General features: G+C 31.9%; 2 protein-coding genes across 5 annotated transcripts in view; one reads left to right on the forward strand and one right to left on the reverse strand.

Annotated features, from left to right (window-relative positions):
- Positions 1-3,073, reverse strand: part of LOC140667040 (uncharacterized) — a 32,942-nt gene extending 29,869 nt beyond the window's left edge. For 2 of the 4 annotated variants that reach the window (XR_012046921.1, XM_072894674.1), the window contains exon 1: positions 1,582-3,073. Coding sequence is in view for 3 of the 4 variants with exons in the window: in XM_072894674.1 (XP_072750775.1) it covers positions 1,582-2,506 (925 nt within the window). In the remaining variant the exon portion in view is untranslated. The remainder of the gene's footprint in view (positions 1-1,581) is intronic. The other 2 variants (XM_072894672.1, XM_072894673.1) reach the window with 1 other exon arrangement.
- Rim (Rab3 interacting molecule) overlaps positions 1-19,257 on the forward strand; it is a 206,539-nt gene that overhangs the window by 152,827 nt on the left and 34,455 nt on the right. The window lies entirely within an intron of this gene.

Consider the following 19,257-nt stretch of genomic DNA (forward strand, 5'->3'; position numbering starts at 1 on the left):
GATGAAAAATGAAGAATAGATCAATTATTGAATTTAGTTCTTATAATTACGTTAATTTTAATTGTGTCAGGTTTGAAGTGGTAAAGTTTCTATGCATTTTTTTTTAAATTGAAACCTTCTATATATATGTATAATAATTGAAATAATATAATATTAAATTATTTAATAATAATAATTTAAAAAACAATAATCATATATTGATTTATTATTTTAAATAAAATATTTGTCACTTATTATACATTGAAAGCAATATGATATTTTTTTTTATGACTAATAAGTATATATAGTATCTTATTTATTTATTTAATATCCTACGATTTAATATATTGTAAAATAATTATAAGAAAAGAAGAAAAACGCAAGATGCCCATAAAAAATAAACTAGAAATTAATAACTTTGAGAGAAAGGAATCTGTTAACAACAGATTCAGCAACGAAACGTCTAGCCGTCGCATCGACCAATGATGGGATGTCTGTTCGACGAATAAATATGCAAATACATTGCCCAGATCCGTCGGGCATAAAACGACACGATATACGGCTCGGTAATTTCTTAATTGCGCCCCGAAAAATTCTTGTCATCGTAAACAGCTGGTTGATTATGTAGAAGCGGCTCGAGGCGCCGACGGCGTCTCGTAGATGAGACAAACAAACAAAAAGAACGACCCCGGAATAAATATTAGAGAGACACAGCGATAGAGTAAATTCCCTACCGTCACCGTTTTATTTAAGCGACTTTAATATATAACCCGCGTGATCTCGCTACATCAGTGAAAATCGTTAATACAAAAACCGTCAAGCTGCCTACCTAGCTCTTTGTAATCTTTGTGACGGAAAGTAAGTGACGTTCTCGAATTAATCATTCTCTCACGCTCGGTCGATTCCGGCGAGATTCTCGAGAATGATTCACGAAGGAGCTAGTTTACACGCGGGATATAATTTATACGATTCGGCGGTTTGCGGTAGATCTTTCGGAAACAGAGTTAATACGGCTCTCTCAACTTCGGTCAAGATGAATCGATTCGTGGAAACATTCGAGTCTGAATCAGATCTGAGAGTATCCCGGGTATCCAGATCGTGAACGTCACGTTGATGGCATCTAAATGCTTGAGAACGGAATTCGAGAAAGCGCGACGTCTTTCTGATTTTTCGCATTTTTGTATAAGCTTATTTAAATCGAATTTTCCATTTTATCATTTGACATTGATATTGATGTGGATCAATTTTTTAAGAAATAATATATTATTATAGTCGTATAAAGATATAACTCTAAAACGTATCATTATTTACACAAATATTCTATCGTAATATTTATAATAAATTATTCCTGTATAATAATCACCTAATCTTTCATTTCCTAGTAACTTTGAAATGAATAAGGTTTCTCTTATACGAAGCTTTTCCTCGCATATGTATCACGTAATAAAACCAATTAAAATATAAGATTAATAGGCCAATCATATCACGTTGTTATGCACTAGTTTTCATCCGATAAGATAAGATCAATAACAGATTTATTGAGAAAGAGAAAGGCAATTTTTGAAGAAACGATAGTAAGTAATAGGTAATGACAGTATTTACCGGTATGCGTCCTCTTGTGTATCTTGAGATTCTCCGATCTGGCAAAGACCTTGCCACAGCCCGGGTGTAGACACGGGAAGGGTTTTTCTCCGGTGTGCACCCTTATATGATTGACGAGCTTGTACTTGGCCTTGAAGGCTTTGCCGTCGCGCGTACAACCCTGCCAGAAGCACGCGTGCGTTGTACTTTCAGCTCCGCCCACGTGATCCATCTGTAGATGTCCTACGATCTCGTTAAGGCTGGTGAAGAGCTTGCCACAGACCCTTCTGCTCGTACCAGCGTCCTGATCCATCCACAAGCACGAATACTCCTGCTGTTGGCCGCCGGTGACTGCGGGGCCGACAACGGGTCCATCACTACTCCTCATATATCTCATGAAATGACCCGGATGAGGTATAGCCGGATGCTGCGGATGCTGAATCGAAGATGGCGGCAAGTGCGGCGAAGTCAGATATTGATGATGATGAGGTAACCTAGTATCCTGGGAATAGGGTGAACCAGGATAGTGACTGGCGGCCAGTGGATGCTGACCGGGATGGTGTGAAAATTGTTGCATCGTCGTGCCATCGTGATGCAACGATGTGAAGAGACTTAATCCACTTTCGGGCGTGGTAGGACTTGCCGTCGCATTGAACTCGTGTTCCCGTCGCGCAAGGAAGTCCCGCGCCGTGTAATTTGGATGATGGCCCATATGATGGCCCATGTGCGGAGGACCCATATGAGTATGAGGATGATGGGGCGAGTAACCCTGGTGATGGAAGTGGTGAGACGGCGCCTCGACTCCCGGGGGCGGTTGAACACTGGCAACGATGTCGCTTGATCCACCGCTCGCCCCGCCGCTTCCGGGTGACAGCTTGATACCCAGATTTGAGATATGATGCAGCTGAGACGACATAGACGACACGCTGTCTATGTAATTCATCATGTTAAATTTTTAACGTTGATGAACTTTGAAAATTAGCACCAAGAGAAGACAGTTTTAGCGCGGAGCATGTCGCGTCGCGTTAGAAGGTAAAATATATCCTTACTCCTAGAGCAATGAGTCAAATATCTTGACGATAGTATATACAATTTCGAACGATAAAATATCGATTTGTTATCGGGCATGTATACAAGCCCGCACTTCATTACAGATTCACTATTCGTTTTGCCGTTCTAAGCTTTCGTGAAAACACCTAGCATCTAACAATTTCATATTAATACACCATTACGTCCCATTGCTCGCGTATAATTTTACACGTACAACAACAATGAGATATCAACAATCCCAGTTGGAAACTATTCGTTATCGCGCGATTACGCGCGACGACATTTCGGATGAGTTTTGACAACGAGTACGGTATCTCCGATCGATCATGCTTAGAGGCACTCGAGCACTTTGTAACTGTGCGTAACAACACACACGTTCCCCCGGCGTCCCGGACGCCTCGTTCAGAGATAAAACACCCGTTGTGTGCTACTTGCTGCGTTCGCAGCGGGACTGGAAACTTAGAACTCCTGCCGTGGCAACGAGGTGGAAGCATATCCCCTCCTTGCTCTCTTGGGCGTTCTGATCTCTTTTTCATCTCTTTCTATAGCTCGACCAACCTGGTGCTTCTTCGCCCCACCGCTGATTATCACCGCCTTACGTCCCTTCCATATCGCCATTTCTTGAACCCAGTCTGTACCCACTGTTGATCGCTTCCCCACCGGTACCAACGTCCCATTGGCGCCGACAGCGTTGGTGATCATTAGATAGAGAAACGCTGGTCAACCTATCACGAGCAAGTAAGCATCGTGCTTACTAAGGCGCATGTTCCGCTCTTGGTTCACGCCCAATATCGAGGAAAGGTGCAAATGATAACGTTTCGCGATTTTATACACGACGAAGAAGTGTTTCGTCGTCTCTTGATGCATAAACATCTCGTTTAGAATGTAACCACAGACATTTTATGCGCCAGTTTTCCACAAGTTGTTTTTTATTTTGTAATCGTTAAGTTTCGTTTTTATTGTGCAAGCTAGTGATAGATACGCGATAATTAGCACGATGTCTAAAGAGCGACACTGTGTATATCATATCGAACAAACGAAACGAAATTTAAACATATTTGTTGTCTAAATAATATAGTTTGCTGTCTCTATTATTTGTTAAAATCGAACAGTATTCATTATTGTGTTTTTGAGAAAGAGTCTTTTTGCTAAACTAAGCATTAAAAACTTTTGCAAAATTTCTATTATTATTATAGAAAAATTGTAAATTAATCCATTCAAAATAATGTATCAAACATGTATGTTAAAACTTATGAGTTTTTCTCAATCACTGAACAAATCTCATGTCAAAACTAATTTCAAAATTTCGATAAAAATACATCGAATATCAAATTTAAAGAATTTTCAGATTTTTGTTTTATAATAATTTTGTGGTTACAAAAATCTGTTGTTAAAATGAATATAATATAGTATAATTTGACGGCAGTAGGATACGAAACATAATTCAAGTAAAAAATAAAAAAATAATACTTATAGCGCTTTTTTTACGTTAAATACTCAATTTTTAAAATCTGATTTTTAACATTATATTACGTTGCAATTTTGTAGAATTTACAATTAAATTTACGAAGAAAGATTATATTTTAATATACTTTAATCATACGATATACATATAACATGTTGGGAAAGGTTTTTTTTTATTCAACATCAGGTTTAACATTGCTAGGACTTATAGTTAGTACTTATAGTATTTCAAAAATAATTTGTGTAAAAATTAATGAGATTTTCGTGATTTAATATACCTGTCACATTGTTGAAAGTTACATCATTAAGAGTTACAGGCACTTAAAGATTTTTTACATAGAGAGTGTCTCTAAACTCAGTGCAAAAATTGCTATAATGACTTTAGCGTATGAAAACAAATCGAAAATATCCAATAATTATATGTCCGAATCCTTTACAGTTGACAGTTTCGAAGTTATAAAGTTATTAAAGTTGCTTTTATTAAAAAAACATAAATTGAAGTAAATGTTTATTCTAAAGCTTTATAGAAGGTATTAATCCGTCGACTTTCTAGCACGAAAATTAATAAATTGTTTCGAGTTTTTTCAAAAACATTTGCAGTTTTGTGATGGCAGCATTAAGTGTTAATTTCTATAATTGTTTTGAATCGCCAGTTGCCACAATCGTTCTTATTTTAAATACTTTGAGTTCAGAGACACGCTGTATAAGAGATTTTGGATTTATATATTTATACTTATTTTGAATATAAATCTGATACCAAATATCAAAACAATTCAAAATAGCATATGTTAAAATATTTAAACATTTGTCATTAAATCTACTATCGAATCCTACGAGATTGTATATTTATGTATTTTTTAATTTTCAGATTGAAGGAAATGTTATACAATAATAGTCTTAATACAACGCAATCATGATTTATTTTTCAAAAATGAAGGTACATCAATGTTTGTTAAAAAAAAAGTTAAACGCAACAAAATTTGTAGATGAAAAATCGTCGCAAAACACAATTATTTTACTCCAACTTTCCGTAACAAAATAAATAAAACGTAATTAATAAAAATAAATGAACGTTGAACTATTTGCAATTTTTTTCTTTTTTTTGTCTCTTTTACTAACGCTTTATTTGTGCAAAATTATTTTGCGGTTGCTTTTCTGTTCGTAGACAGGTAAGCTAGTTCATGAATGTTAGGTCAGGATATCGCATGAAACACATTAACTTTACAAACGCATTAGTGAATTCTAGCAAGAAATATCTACCGGTATTGTTCGGTCGAGACATTTCACAAATTACTTTTTTAAGTTTCTTTGAAGAAAAGACCTGAATCCACATCCGTCTTTTTTGAATAAGTCCTGGATTTATATTATGTATCAAAAAAAGATTTATTTTGTTTAGTTGAACTATATAATGGTTGGTCACATTCAGAGATAATCTTTCTTTTTCCAATACGAAGAGAAAAAGATAAACTCTGAACTAGTTCAGCTAAAAAAAACATTTAATGGCAGGTAGAAACTTGTCACTGATTTAAAAAATGCGTGTATATTCCTGAAAGAAGAATTGTTAAAATTCTAGACATTGTCTTCACTTCCGATTTGGCTGAAAATTTGTATGAAATTTTCTTTTTGTTTAATTAAAAGTTATTTTAAGACCTGGGAAATATAAATAATGTGTCATTCTTGGGGAAGGTCATCGAAAAGCTCGTCCCTTTCCATCTATATTTTTTAGATGTATATACATAGTTTAATATTAAATAATTATTAACTTATAGATCAGTTTTCTAATATAATGTTTAAATGTAGAATAGTAGGGAATTGATAATTTCCCGGACTTTAAAATATTATAATTCTTAATTGTAGGCTAAAAGAAAATTCCATGCAAATTTATCTGCTGACTTCCTCTGCTACTTTCCTTTTCCTCTTTCTGTCTTTTGCATTACTAGTGCTTGCAAACTGCTTATTACTTATCTGCGTTGGAATAATAATAATATATATTTTTTTTAAATAAAAAAGATTATTTTATAAAATGTTGAACTATAGCTTTAAAATGAAATGAAACATTTATTTTTAGGTAATATACTTTTCATGTAATTTTTACTGTAAAATTTTTTTCCCGTATGTGTATAATCAAAAATTTGTTTTCCTTTATTAAATATTTCTCGCATATATAATATTATTTTGAGAAAGAGAAAAACAAGTTCTTGTTTCTCGCTCTCCTTCTCTCTCTCTCTCTCTCTCTCTCTCTCTTTATGTAAGCATTTCCAATAAATATTATTAAAATTTTTAACTGCTTATTATAAAGTATAATATCGGTTTTGTTTAATTGAGTATTTCGAAAGAGCTATTTATAATAATTTTATTTGAATAATCTTTATATTTACAATTAGCATAATATTGCCTATTGTTTATATAATGTTTCTATAAATAAACTTTTTTGAATTCTATTTTATATAAGTTTATTATTCGTTAGTTGCAGGCAGGAAACGAGAAATCTATAAAGCGTTTTGGAAAAATCTAGCAGGTAATGATGTATCTCTTCTTTATAGCAACTTAATAAATATTTAATTTGATTAGCGTACTATTTACGACAGAAGAAACATACCGGTTCACTAGCACTTTAAAATAGCTGTTATAGAACACACGGTAATTGCTAGTCAAAAATGTCATGTAAATCATACTTGTATCTGAAGTTTACGATACTCGCGTTTCCCTCTACCGTAATGCGGATATTTCGAATTTTATTAGAAATGAAAGTTAATTAATTTGAGATGGAGGAAAAATATGTATATATAATATAATATATATTTTTGCTAATAAGTTATAGGCTATATTTAATTTTATATTATTTATTATATGCGTAATATGAGAATTAATAATCACTAATATAAAACTAACAATAAGCGTTAATTTTTATTTATATGTATATTTTTTTGTAGTTAAAAAGTTAAAGAAGAGTAATGCAAATTAAAAATATATTTTACATAATATAGAATAATAATAATTAATTAATTAAAAATAAAATTAGAAAATAGGAAATATTCATTTCTTTGAAGTTTTAAACGTATATTAATTTTTTGTGTGATATACATTGTCAAGGTCATTTGAACGACTTTCTGCAGAAATGGACTAATCCACTCATCTAAAAAAACACAAAGATTTATAATATATTCAAAATTCTTTGTTAATAATTATTGATTGTTACATGTTGGTTTAGTGCCCAAAAAGATGTCACTAGATTTAAAGTACAGGTTAAATATTTTTTAATTTGCTTGGATATTATTTATATATACTAAAAAAAATTTTTTTTCTGTAAATAATTTTTAAGTACCTAATAAAATAAAATGTTGCAAGAGTTCAATTAATTTATTTTACGGGTTGCTTTCTTTTTACAGAAAGCCGTCCAATTTGTACTCTTTCTTTCAACAATTTCAGCTCGATTTTATTTTATGTAGGGCGAGTATGCGGATGTAATGTCAGATTTTCGCATTTTATTATCTATACGTTATAGCTATTTACAACGGCCTTTGTTTAACACTATTTCATTCTACACGATGTCGTTGAATATATTAACAGAGCTTAATCATCCGCATAAATAATGCAAATACATCGAGTGCTTTAACGGGGTACCTCATTGTCGTGGCAAAAAATGAAGTCCCATTATGTCCGTAATGAGCACGGTGGCTGACTATTCGATATTAATAACTACCATAAAGACGGACTCGCGTGGCTCTTTCGTGTACTTAGGAGGCACGGACTGAATGATGTTTTCCATCCACCTTCTGTTGCTTTACTAACAGCGCGAGACATCGAGCGAAGACAAATCTATGCATATAATGCGTGAGCGAGTTTATAAACTCGCACTGGATGTACCAAAGATGTACAATTTTTCTCACATATATTATAATAATTTTGAGGATTTATGTTGTTTTAATACAATTAAAAAAATTTCCAGGATCTACTTGGAATGTAAGCAGATTTCTTAAAAGAGTCATGTGGATTCCAAAAATTTATAATAATTCAAATCAGAAATGTAATATTTCAGATACATGATTTTAACAAGAAATACAGGCAAATTATTTACTTTCTCCAATGTTTTCTTCAAATTCTTTTTTTAATTCTATTTTTATTTAATTAATATTAAATACTTTATGTAATATAATATTATTGTTAAGATATTTTTAGCTAATAAAAATATTTTATTATGTAACGAAATATTCAATCATTCAATTTAGATAAAATTATGTCTAAAGCTTCGTGTTATAAATATATGTGTGTAAGTTTATTTCGTTTTTTTTAATATTATTTTTGCGAGTATTTTTTTCACATTTGCAATATTTTATTTCATATTTAGCAATAATTAGTAATATCTCGACGTATTTCTTTGAAATTTGCAAATGACACCTAACGTACGACTTCAATGTTGCGAGCGTAGTCATACATCTGTGTCCACATTCGGTTTGAGACTCGCCAACACAAGACAGATATTGTCTCAGCGGACTCATCAGTCATGACCGCTGCAGTCATTATATTTAATTAATCATTAGACTCGATTTATTGCGTGGTCACGGCCAATGGCATGAAAAGGTACGAGGATATTGCCTGCCTAGCTTTCTGACTGATGTATTCATTCTTTTCATTTTTTCATCTGCATGTATGAATGGCGTGAAAAAAGTACGAATTAATATAAAAATATTACAGATGTAGAAATCCTTATGTAAACTTTATTTTTATGTTTCAGGGGTTATTATACATTTACTAATTTAAATGTATACAAAAATTTTATATATTCTTTATTTAATAAAGATATATATCATTTAAAAGTTGCAGTTTTTTTTTTAATTATCAGAAATGTCTAAAAATATTCTTTAGTTTTTTAATAAACATAAATTGTTTCATTTTTAATATTTGCAATATTGAATTTGAATCTTGTCATTAATTGTCATTGAGTTTACATTAAACACATGAAATCTCACAAAATATGAAAATTATTAAAGTACTTTATATAAAATTCATTATACGCTATTTTATATTTTTCTGTGTAAGAAATATTATTTAATATTACAACAATAAAAATATTTTTACTCAAGGAACAGAAAGAGACATTTACTGAAAAAGACATTGGCATTTAATTATTTTTCCCTCATAGTTTCTTGTTTCTCTTGGAGTTTTCAAATGTTTCATGTTGGAGCGATTGATCAGGATTCAGAAGGAGCATTATCTTTAATTTCATATGTATCTTAGTATGTAGAAACACGAATAGGTGGAACTCTACGCGAAAACCGACATAATTAGAAATGTCGACGGAATTTACGATCTATTAAAGTTCCGTTACGATCCACTAAAAGCTATGTCTCTTCTTCCATAGACGTCGTTCATGTGTGAGGCACCAAAGTCAGTCACTACGACGCGTCCGACACGCAAAAGTTTGTAGATTCTGCGGTAAGATTGGAGACAGAAATACATTATGCCGTTTGAGCGAAGAAAGAAAGAGAGAAGCGGCAATCTGGATCCGAGATCTTGTCTCGAAATCATTAGTGAAATGACAAACTCTGTCGGCAAGCCGTACTGGTGGGATCTTTCCTCTTGTTATTATCGTCGACGCACGCGAGTTGATGAGAAATATAATAAATCATTATTCGTTGAACGGCACACATTCCACGAACGTATAAAGTTGTACAGCTAAAATGCATTTTCACTTTTGAAGGTCACTTTTTCATTAATGACTATTCGTTTTTATAAGCGAGAAAATTTTATACATAATTTATTTAATCTGAAAAAATTAGATTTCTTTACATATTATATTAATCAGTTTTTAAAATTCTAAAAATATAATTGCAAAATTTTTATAATTTAATAATAATAATTTAAAAAATAAATTTTTGTATAATAATTAATGTGTAGTTATTTTATACAATTCAGGATTATTTGTTGTCATATTTTATTGATGCCTTGAAGCTTCCACGATTTACTTCCAGTGATATTCCTTGCGCGTATACATAATCTATGCGACTAATTTCAAAGTTAGGTTGTAAGTGGCCATGTCAGTCCCTTGATTGTCTCGAGGTAAACTCGAAGCGAGGGATCAAAGCAAAATTCGGCGTCGTAAGATGACAGAGTGGCAGACGGCTACGGTGACTCTGAGATAAGATTTCTACAAGCGATGTACGGTCAGATAAAAACAGATAGGTATCTTTAAGAAGGATCGCCGACAAAAATATGGCAGACCGTCCCTTCGAAAAGTCACGAAGGGCTCATATATGTAATATATGAAAAATCCTCGAAATATGATAATGAAATTAACAATTTTATTTATTTTCTTCACATTTTGGATACTTCGGTCACTCCGGGATTCAAAATACTGAACAGTATATATGAATTGATCCAGCAATCTGCCAGAATCCTTTCAGAATATGTACCTTATCTTTTCTCTTTTGAAATATAATAAAAGAATATTAAAGTAATATTTTCATAGAAAATTCCTTCAATTTTTTTACGGAAGTATCAGAAAGATATTTTTAAAAACTCATACGTACGCGAAAAAAATGTTTCTATTGCCATGGATTCTCTCAGCATCTCGTAAGATTGTGAAAAAAAATATATTTAGAGATAGATTAGAAATATTACTTTCCCGTGAGAATGATGTGAATTATTCAAATCACAATGGATTGATAAAATTGAATATTTCTACGCAGAAAAAAATATTTTTTGATTTATGCACAAACTTTATATAGTAGAGCATAATAGAAAACGACTAAAGGGGGAGGGGGATGATATCATATCCAATCCTTGGTACTGAAAGAAAGTCGCGGCTGCCGAGAGCAATGTTTCTCGCCGAGCGAAAGAGATTCTGGCATCTAAAACAAACTCTTACCCCCTAGTCGCCTTTATCCGCCGTATTTTTCGCTGACAACCTCCTTCTAGCGGCTTGATTTACGACATCGTTGCGAAGAAGCGAGAAGGAGAGAAATAAAAAAAGGAGGAACGGAGCCAAAGGAGAAGAACTATTTTTGGGAAGCATTAATATTTATAGTTTTGCACACATATATATACGCGCTAGTCGCGACGAGCATAATTTTACGACGGGATTTACAGTTTGGTCTGTTGTCACTGCGCTTTATGGCATATTAGTCAGGGGAAAATCAAAATGCCGTCGTTTTGTCGTACTGTCTCATTCTCGAAGGTGTGTCAAGGTTAAAGATTGCGATTCATAATATATTAACTAAAGAAAATGGACTAGGAATATAATCAAAAATCAAAAAAGAGAGCCACCATATAATTTTCAATAAAGTGTTTATAGGGGAACTCGGCGTACCTTGAGTCGTTGGTCGTTGGTCGTAAGAAACCCAATCACAGTTAAATTTAGAGAAGAATAATCGAATATGATTGATTAAATTTCTTACGACATTGTAGATGAGGCTTTTAATTAAATTATCGTACAGTATATACGTTTTGCAAAAGTCGAATATTTTCGAGCAAAACTAATTTTAAATCAGAAAACAAAAAAAATAAAGTAGTTACAAAATTAAAAGGAAAAGAAATTTTAATAATTTAAATTTTAAATTTAAATATAATATAAAACATTCTACTTTTAATAACTTGTAACTTTGCCTTTATTGAAATTTAATATAACTTAAGTTTTAAAATATATATCGAAAATTAGAAATTTGGTGCAAAAAATAACTACTATAAAATCAGTGATTGTAATCATTGAAGATATCTAAAAATATTTCATATGTAAATCAGAAGAAATAAAAAGTGTCATAATATATTTTTATTAACATTGACGATATTTTATTAACGATAGTTCGAAAGTTGGAATTTAATTAAGCAAAAATCCATTTGAAGTCTCATAATGTATATATGTAATAACAAACTGACAAAAATTAATTGTAAGACAGATGACACAAGGATGTATTTTAATTGATACAAATATGCGTTTTGTAATAATGTCATTCAATAATTGTCTCGACAAGCACGTGCTTTTTTACTTTTGTACATCAATATCTGTCAGACCCTCTTGGGAAGAAAAACGATTCGTTAGTCGACTTACCCCCATGAACACGAACTTACCCCTAAAAAAATGATCGCATGCCCCCCGTTGAGCAACGGATGCAACTTCCCTGCTTCGGGGGACACAACGATAGAGTGTGTGGGTGTGAATACGATGTGCATATACATCCCTTCTTTTACCCCTCATCTATATATATTTTTTGGAAATATTATATCATTAGGCGTTAATTGAAAAGCATTCTATTGTAGCCATATTTGCTGTGTCAAACGAATATTTTCGTTATTGATGTTCCATTACAAAATGTTATGGTCAACAACTTGGCACAAATGTTAATATCAATCGCGATTACACAAATTTTTAGAATTATTTATTCTTTAATTTTAATTATTTTGTTTTCTTAATTGCAACTTTATTATAAATATTCTACGAAAATTTCAAATTATACATGGATTATATTTTGTTCGCAAAAATTGTAGGCGTAGATATCTCTAAAGAATTTTTGCAGCTTTCCTTCAGAGAATAGATCTCAACCGTCATCGGACCGGGTCACGGTTTCCTTATTCTCATCATTTTGTATTCTTTCTTTATTTGATCTTTTAAATCGCAACACACCTTAACATAACGCAAACATAAATTACGCAGATAAAAATAACTTATGCAGATTTATCATTTGTTTAGATGCTATTTTGTTTTTAAAAATTGTAAGCATGTCCTCAAAAACATTTTGTAGTTTTCTGAATGTAAGAATAGACTCTGTAAATTACAGGACGTAAGTTTTTCGGATACAAGGACCTTATAAATGGACTCTGTAAATTACTGGACGTAAGTTTTCTAGAATCTAGAATTTCTAAAAGTTTTCTATAAGAATAGACTTTATAAATAATTGCACCATGTCATGCCCATTTTTGAGTAAACAGTCATAGCAAATTTTATTGTTTACGTAAGATTTATGCTCGAGAAAAATATCGCAAATATCTTTTTTTTCGTCTTCACATTTATTTTGCCGCGTGAATATATTTACATTACTTTATTTCAATCTTGCGCCAGAAGTATGTACGTTGATGGTTCAGTTCGCTATTTAATTGAGAAATCTAAAAGCGATTGCAATTGGTTGCACCGCTGATCTTACGGTGTGATATACATACAATGATGCAACAAAGGCATACATATAAGTGCACTTCTCTCTGAATCTGCTTTCATTCGAATTCATAGTACGTTCTACTTTGAATGATGTATAATGATACTTTATTACTCTCAATTTCGATTGATAAGTCGATGATACTTTATTACTGTCCGTTATATATGTAGATAACAATAGCTTTTCAAATCAATCGTTCGTAATTTCTTTAAGAAGACACATATATATTATATATAAATTTATGTACAAAATTTATGTTTGCATTATTTTCATCTGTGTAATTTATATTTGCGTTATTTATTATAAATTATTACAATAATAAAAATAATAGTATAATAGTTGAATGCAGCAAAATTGGTGCTTGAGAAAACATTTGTCTCTTTTAAATAAAGGTAAAAAATCATAATTGTAATTAAATGTAAATTTGTTGTAAGCAATAATATGCGATACTATTGTGTCATACTATTATATAATATACATCGCGAGATATATTTAATCGAATGAAACGGAGATCTGTTTCCATTCGTTCCATCGAGGAGTAATCGAGTCTCACGGACGGAAACGAGCGCTAATTTTCTTAGGAAGAGTTTCGTTCTGATTCGAATCTCAGGGCTACCGGAAAGAACGCTAATGAGAGAACACAGGAGGAAGGGCGAATAGTGAATCGGAGATGAAAATGAATTGAGTGAATGGATCCAAAGTGCTCCCGAGTGGCGGGAAGTGAGCAACTTCAACGAGAGCGAGGTTTAGCCCCTCCGTCCAATGTTTCGGAATAACTAACGTAATCAAGTAATGCGGCTAACTATCGGCCACCACGTTCGCATACGTAAACGCAATACTTAATGTTGCCCAAATATTAATTCAGTAAAAATATCTATTTCCAAATATAAGTGTATTCTTAAAATCTTTAAAATATATATCTCAAGAGAAATTTATTGTGAAATTTATTATGACTAATAAGATGTTACGTTTATTATATAGAAAACTTATAATTTATTATCCGCAATTTAATTGGCCGCCATATTACATTTAAATATTAATATATTTATATAAATAATGAAAACCTTGTTAATTTTAATTTTTACATATTTCATTTGAGATTTGAAAATTTTAACAATGTACATATATTTAATTTTTTTCAGTATTCATATAACATATGTATATACATGTCTATAGCGCCTTTTTATGATTTCAAATTGATTAAAATAGTAACGAAATAGACCATTTTTTAAATTAAAATTGCATCCAGAGTAAAAAATAAAACTGCCTTGTGCATATCATAGACTCATCCCGACTCTATTTGCGATCTCTCTAATCGTGTTATTAATCGGGATTCGTAGCGTGATTAACATTAATTGCGGCTGTTGCACACGTAATACCCTTTCGCTTTGTTTATCATTCTGAATCCCAATGAATTGCAATCCTCCATAAACCTATCAACGTTCCACGCGTCACGTGGAAAAAAATGCATTACGATCGGCACGCTACAATACGTATCGATTCGAGTTACCTGTCTGCACCGACGGAAGAGAAAGAGAGGGAAAGGAAGAGAGAGAGAGCCTCGGTTATCGTGTGGGTGATGACTAATAGATTTCGAGACCTGGCCCATCCATCTCGCTCTCTCGAAACCCCCTCGATACAAATCGATCTCGCTGCGGTCTCGTGTGCGCATCGAGGATATCGTCTATCGACGATAGATTCCTAAAGCGGTTCGTGCCGCTTTTTTTCGACGATGCATTTATAACATTGGCCACGGCCCTGAACCGCCCAAGTGTCCGCTCGTACGCGAGAGAGACCAAAGCGGTTTGTCATTATAGATGTTTCTTGAACGTTGAACTGTCAGAAACGAACTAGAGAGACGTCGTCGATGTACTCCTCCTCGGCCGCGACGGAATCATAAGTTGTTCGTATCACTCGTGTATAAATCATTTGCGCGTCGAGACGTAAGACTTTCGAAAACGCCTACAAGTCCCACTGCCTACGTAAACTAATTATATAAGATAGATACATTGTGCATTAGAAATGACAATATGATTCCAAACTGTGCTTTAAATCCATTAAATTCTTGGTTTTTTTCTGAACTCGGATCGTTGCTGCGTGAATAAAGATTCAAATTTATATCTCTCATAAAATAAGAAATAAACTAATCGTTATAGGATTTTTCGGAAGATGCGAAAATCATCGAACTTTTCAAATAGTAGTATTTTTTCAAAGATTCAAAATAAAAAATATTTTGTCCAACATTAAATGATTATAGCAATAAATATATAAAATTATAATTATTGAATTAAAATAATAAAAATGTATTATTTTTAGGAGTAAAGTGTAAGTACAGCTTTGCCGAATCTATGTAAAAAACGAATTATTAATTGTATATATTATTCTAAAGCTATTCGGACAGTCTTACAAGGGAACATCTCCAAGTGTCACTCTGAAACTTCGAAATGAAACTTCGGTTTTGAGTTCGTCTGTAGTTGGAGATGTTCCCTTGTTAGATATTCCATAGCCTAATAACGCATAAGTTATATGTCTCATTAATACAGCGAATCGGAAAACTTATTGTTATCAAGAATTGCTTACATATTTGCGAGAGACGCGTAATTTTTTTGTTATATCTAATATATAAAAAATACATTAATAACCATTCGAACGTATAGCGTCATTGAAGTTTCCTTTGCCACTGCCACTCACAAAAAACTCGCTTATTCAAATTCTCGCGAGTAGGGACAACAGAAAGGGAGAAGAGAGAAAGAAATAGAGAGAGAGAGAGAAAGAGCGGCGTTTTGGTTAAAAGAAACATAAAAATATCGGCAATTTACGAGCTATCCGCTCCTCGCGGAATAATTGTCATCGACGATGTTCCATGGCACCGTGGCGCCACTCGGAGCCAATTAGCCGCTGCAATTAAAGAATTACCGCCGTGCCCACGTCTGCGGGTATCCCTTCTTTAATCCTGGATTTTGCGGTCGCGACCGGCCTGGTTCAAGGCAGGCCGTTTGCAACCCCAACGAAAGATCGCGAAGGATAACGATCTGCCACGTCTCCTGAGAGACACGTCCGGATTGCGTTTATATGTATATGTATATATATATATATATTTTTTTTTTAATATTTGAAGCTTTTAAACTTCGTTCAATCAATCCAGATAGTTATCTTATTATTGTATAAATTGTTTTGTTAAAAACTTAACAACTTGCGCCTTTGTTATTGCAACACGATTTTCATAGCTGCATTAGTGGAAATTTTATGGACAATTGTTCTCGTACGAATGTAATTTTGCCGTTCAACGATGCATAACGAATTTCTTATTTATGCTTGCAAGTGGGAAATTTAAGCTCTGCGGAATATCGTTGAAAAAAGCGCGAAAGAATGCATCGAGGCAATTGGCGATTTTTTTTATTGACAAAATTTACAGCGAGATAATGTCAAGAGTTTTATTCGTGTGAGACTGATATGATTCCCGACCGACTCACTGCGAAATAAAATCGCTGCATTATTCGCTATGTCGCCGCCGGCGACAGGAAATCCCGCGCGGCAGTCACGTGGAACTCCAGTCGTCGTTGCTGCGGTGACAGGCTATGGAGACGTCTAAGACATTATGCAGGGAATGAAATCGTAAAGGGACGATTTTACGAATGTTTGCGATTCTTTTCGTGTGTCCTAATGCCGGTTATCTATGTCGGTTTCCGTCGTTTCTGGATGCAGTCAAAAAGCGACATTTCCCACAGCGAGTATAGCTATAAATTAGAGGAAAATGCATTATTTTTAACTGTAACATAAATAATTTCACAGTAACCAAAGATATTATCTTCTGTGAATTAATTTACTTTTGTCATTTATTGTAACACTATATAATAGCTTTGCAAACTTATAAAATATAATTATTTTTTATTTTAAAAGGGAGCATTTCAGGAAATATATTCTAAGCTTCGTGTTCCAAACTTTAAATTTTTAATGAAAATTTCTCAGCGACTAAATTGAACGAAGACAAAAAGATACGGCTTTTTGTAAAAATCAGACAGCAATTGTCATGTTTATTTGCGTCACTCATGAAAAATTGCTTCTTCCTCAATTGTTCAAACTTATGTTGAACATGCTGGAAGAGAGATGCGCGCGATATCATGTTCTTGTCATGGATATATTGTCGTAGGCGAGGACTTTATAAGGATATCTGGCGGTCAAGGAAAACTGAAAAACTGGAAATTTTTTATGTATCTTATATAAATAGAAATGTAAGGGAAAAGTTAAGAAGATTTATGATTTATGTACATTTTTTCACATTGTTTTACATTGTTTTACATTTTTTTCTCAATAAAATTTGAAATTTTAAAAAAATAAATGAAGAACCTTTTTCTCAGTGCTAAAAATCGATTTATCTATATAGTTTTATAATATGTTCGATAATTCGACACCGATAGATATCATACTACTAGTCAGGAAATAATATAAATTATTAGCAAAAAATATTTATTTGAAATTTTTCTTTAATTTTGATTAAAAAATAGTAATATTAATATCTTATCAAATATCTTCATGTGACTTGAAATATATTAATATATAATATTAATTACATATTAATATTATATATATATATCATATTAGACTTATTAACATATCATAACATATTAATAGCATTGTTCATAAATTTTATTTCAATTTTATTTCATTTGTTTATTGAATTTGATTAAAATGTTATCAAAAGTTTTGTTATGATGTTAGACATCATTAAATATATTAAAATATATTAAACATAATATAAGAGAAAAAGATTATTTGTTAGTTCAAATGTTAATACCTGATATTCACTACAAATCTTACGTTGAAAAAATCGTATTGGCAATTATTAGCTAGTGCATTATGAATATTTTGTAGTGACACGTTCCGATGATTATACATAATATAGATCGTATAATTGCTTTAAATAAATGTATGTTTTTTATAAATTCCAAACTTTTTCAAAATTTTATTTGTTTCCAACAAAAATATCTTTAAAATTTTGTGATTTAACATTTAATTGACTTACCTTACAGATGCACGCAAATTTTGAAGAAAGTAATCCTAAAAGTTAAAAAAAATTAATTCCACATTTTGGACAATTTGAAAAAGTTAGAGAATTTTTTTCACTGATTCTACTGGACACTTTGCTGTAAAGATATTCTCAGCTTTTTCAAATTAACGAATCTATAATAACTTTCATAAAAGTGGATATGATGCATTAAATTGACAATTGAAAAAGATAAATAAGAAGCTAAACAGTAGTATATAAAATCGTTAAAATCGTATCAAATTATATGTTGAAAAATATTGCATTATAGATTAAATTGCTTGTTTTGCTTATATTTGTGTATAAAAATTAGAATTTTGAAAAAAATACGAAATAAAAATAAAGTCGGCTAATTGGCGTAAAGTCCTATTTATTAAATAAATATATAACTTATTAACAAATAAAAATAAATATAAATATACACATACAAAATATAATTGTAATACGGTTTTAATTCTCAATGCTTAGTAAATCTTATTTTCTCTCATCAAGCTATTCAGGCAGCCTTTAAATTATTATCCGATACTTTCGAAAAGAGAAATGGAAGAAAGAAAAAACACTGTTTTTTTGGAAAAAAACTTTTTGTTGACGTTAACGTAGTTCGGTCCTGGAATTACCGGTGATCTAAATAGTAAATCAATTGGATGTGTTTATGAGCACATAATATAAAACCAGAGAAAAATAGATCTAGAAAAAAAAGAAACGCCTTTTACTACAACCTTTTCGCGATCCATGGTCATTTTTAACAGATTTTGTCGCCTCTCGTGAGAGAGAAAACAAGAGAGGAAAGAATTACACATATATACGGCGCAGCAAGTTTTTAGAAAAAACCTATATCGTACACATATCCGTTAATTGAGAAAAAGAAGCGTACAATTTTTAATTCAAATAATTTTGCATTAATTACGATCGATTATTTGTTTGTGCGCTAATCTATTATTTATAATAATAGATTAAATTTGCCAATCTTGAAAGAGAATAATTTGATTCAAA

The sequence above is a fragment of the Anoplolepis gracilipes genome, chromosome 6 (genome assembly GCF_047496725.1).
Source record: "Anoplolepis gracilipes chromosome 6, ASM4749672v1, whole genome shotgun sequence".
Taxonomy (NCBI): Eukaryota; Metazoa; Arthropoda; class Insecta; order Hymenoptera; family Formicidae; genus Anoplolepis; species Anoplolepis gracilipes.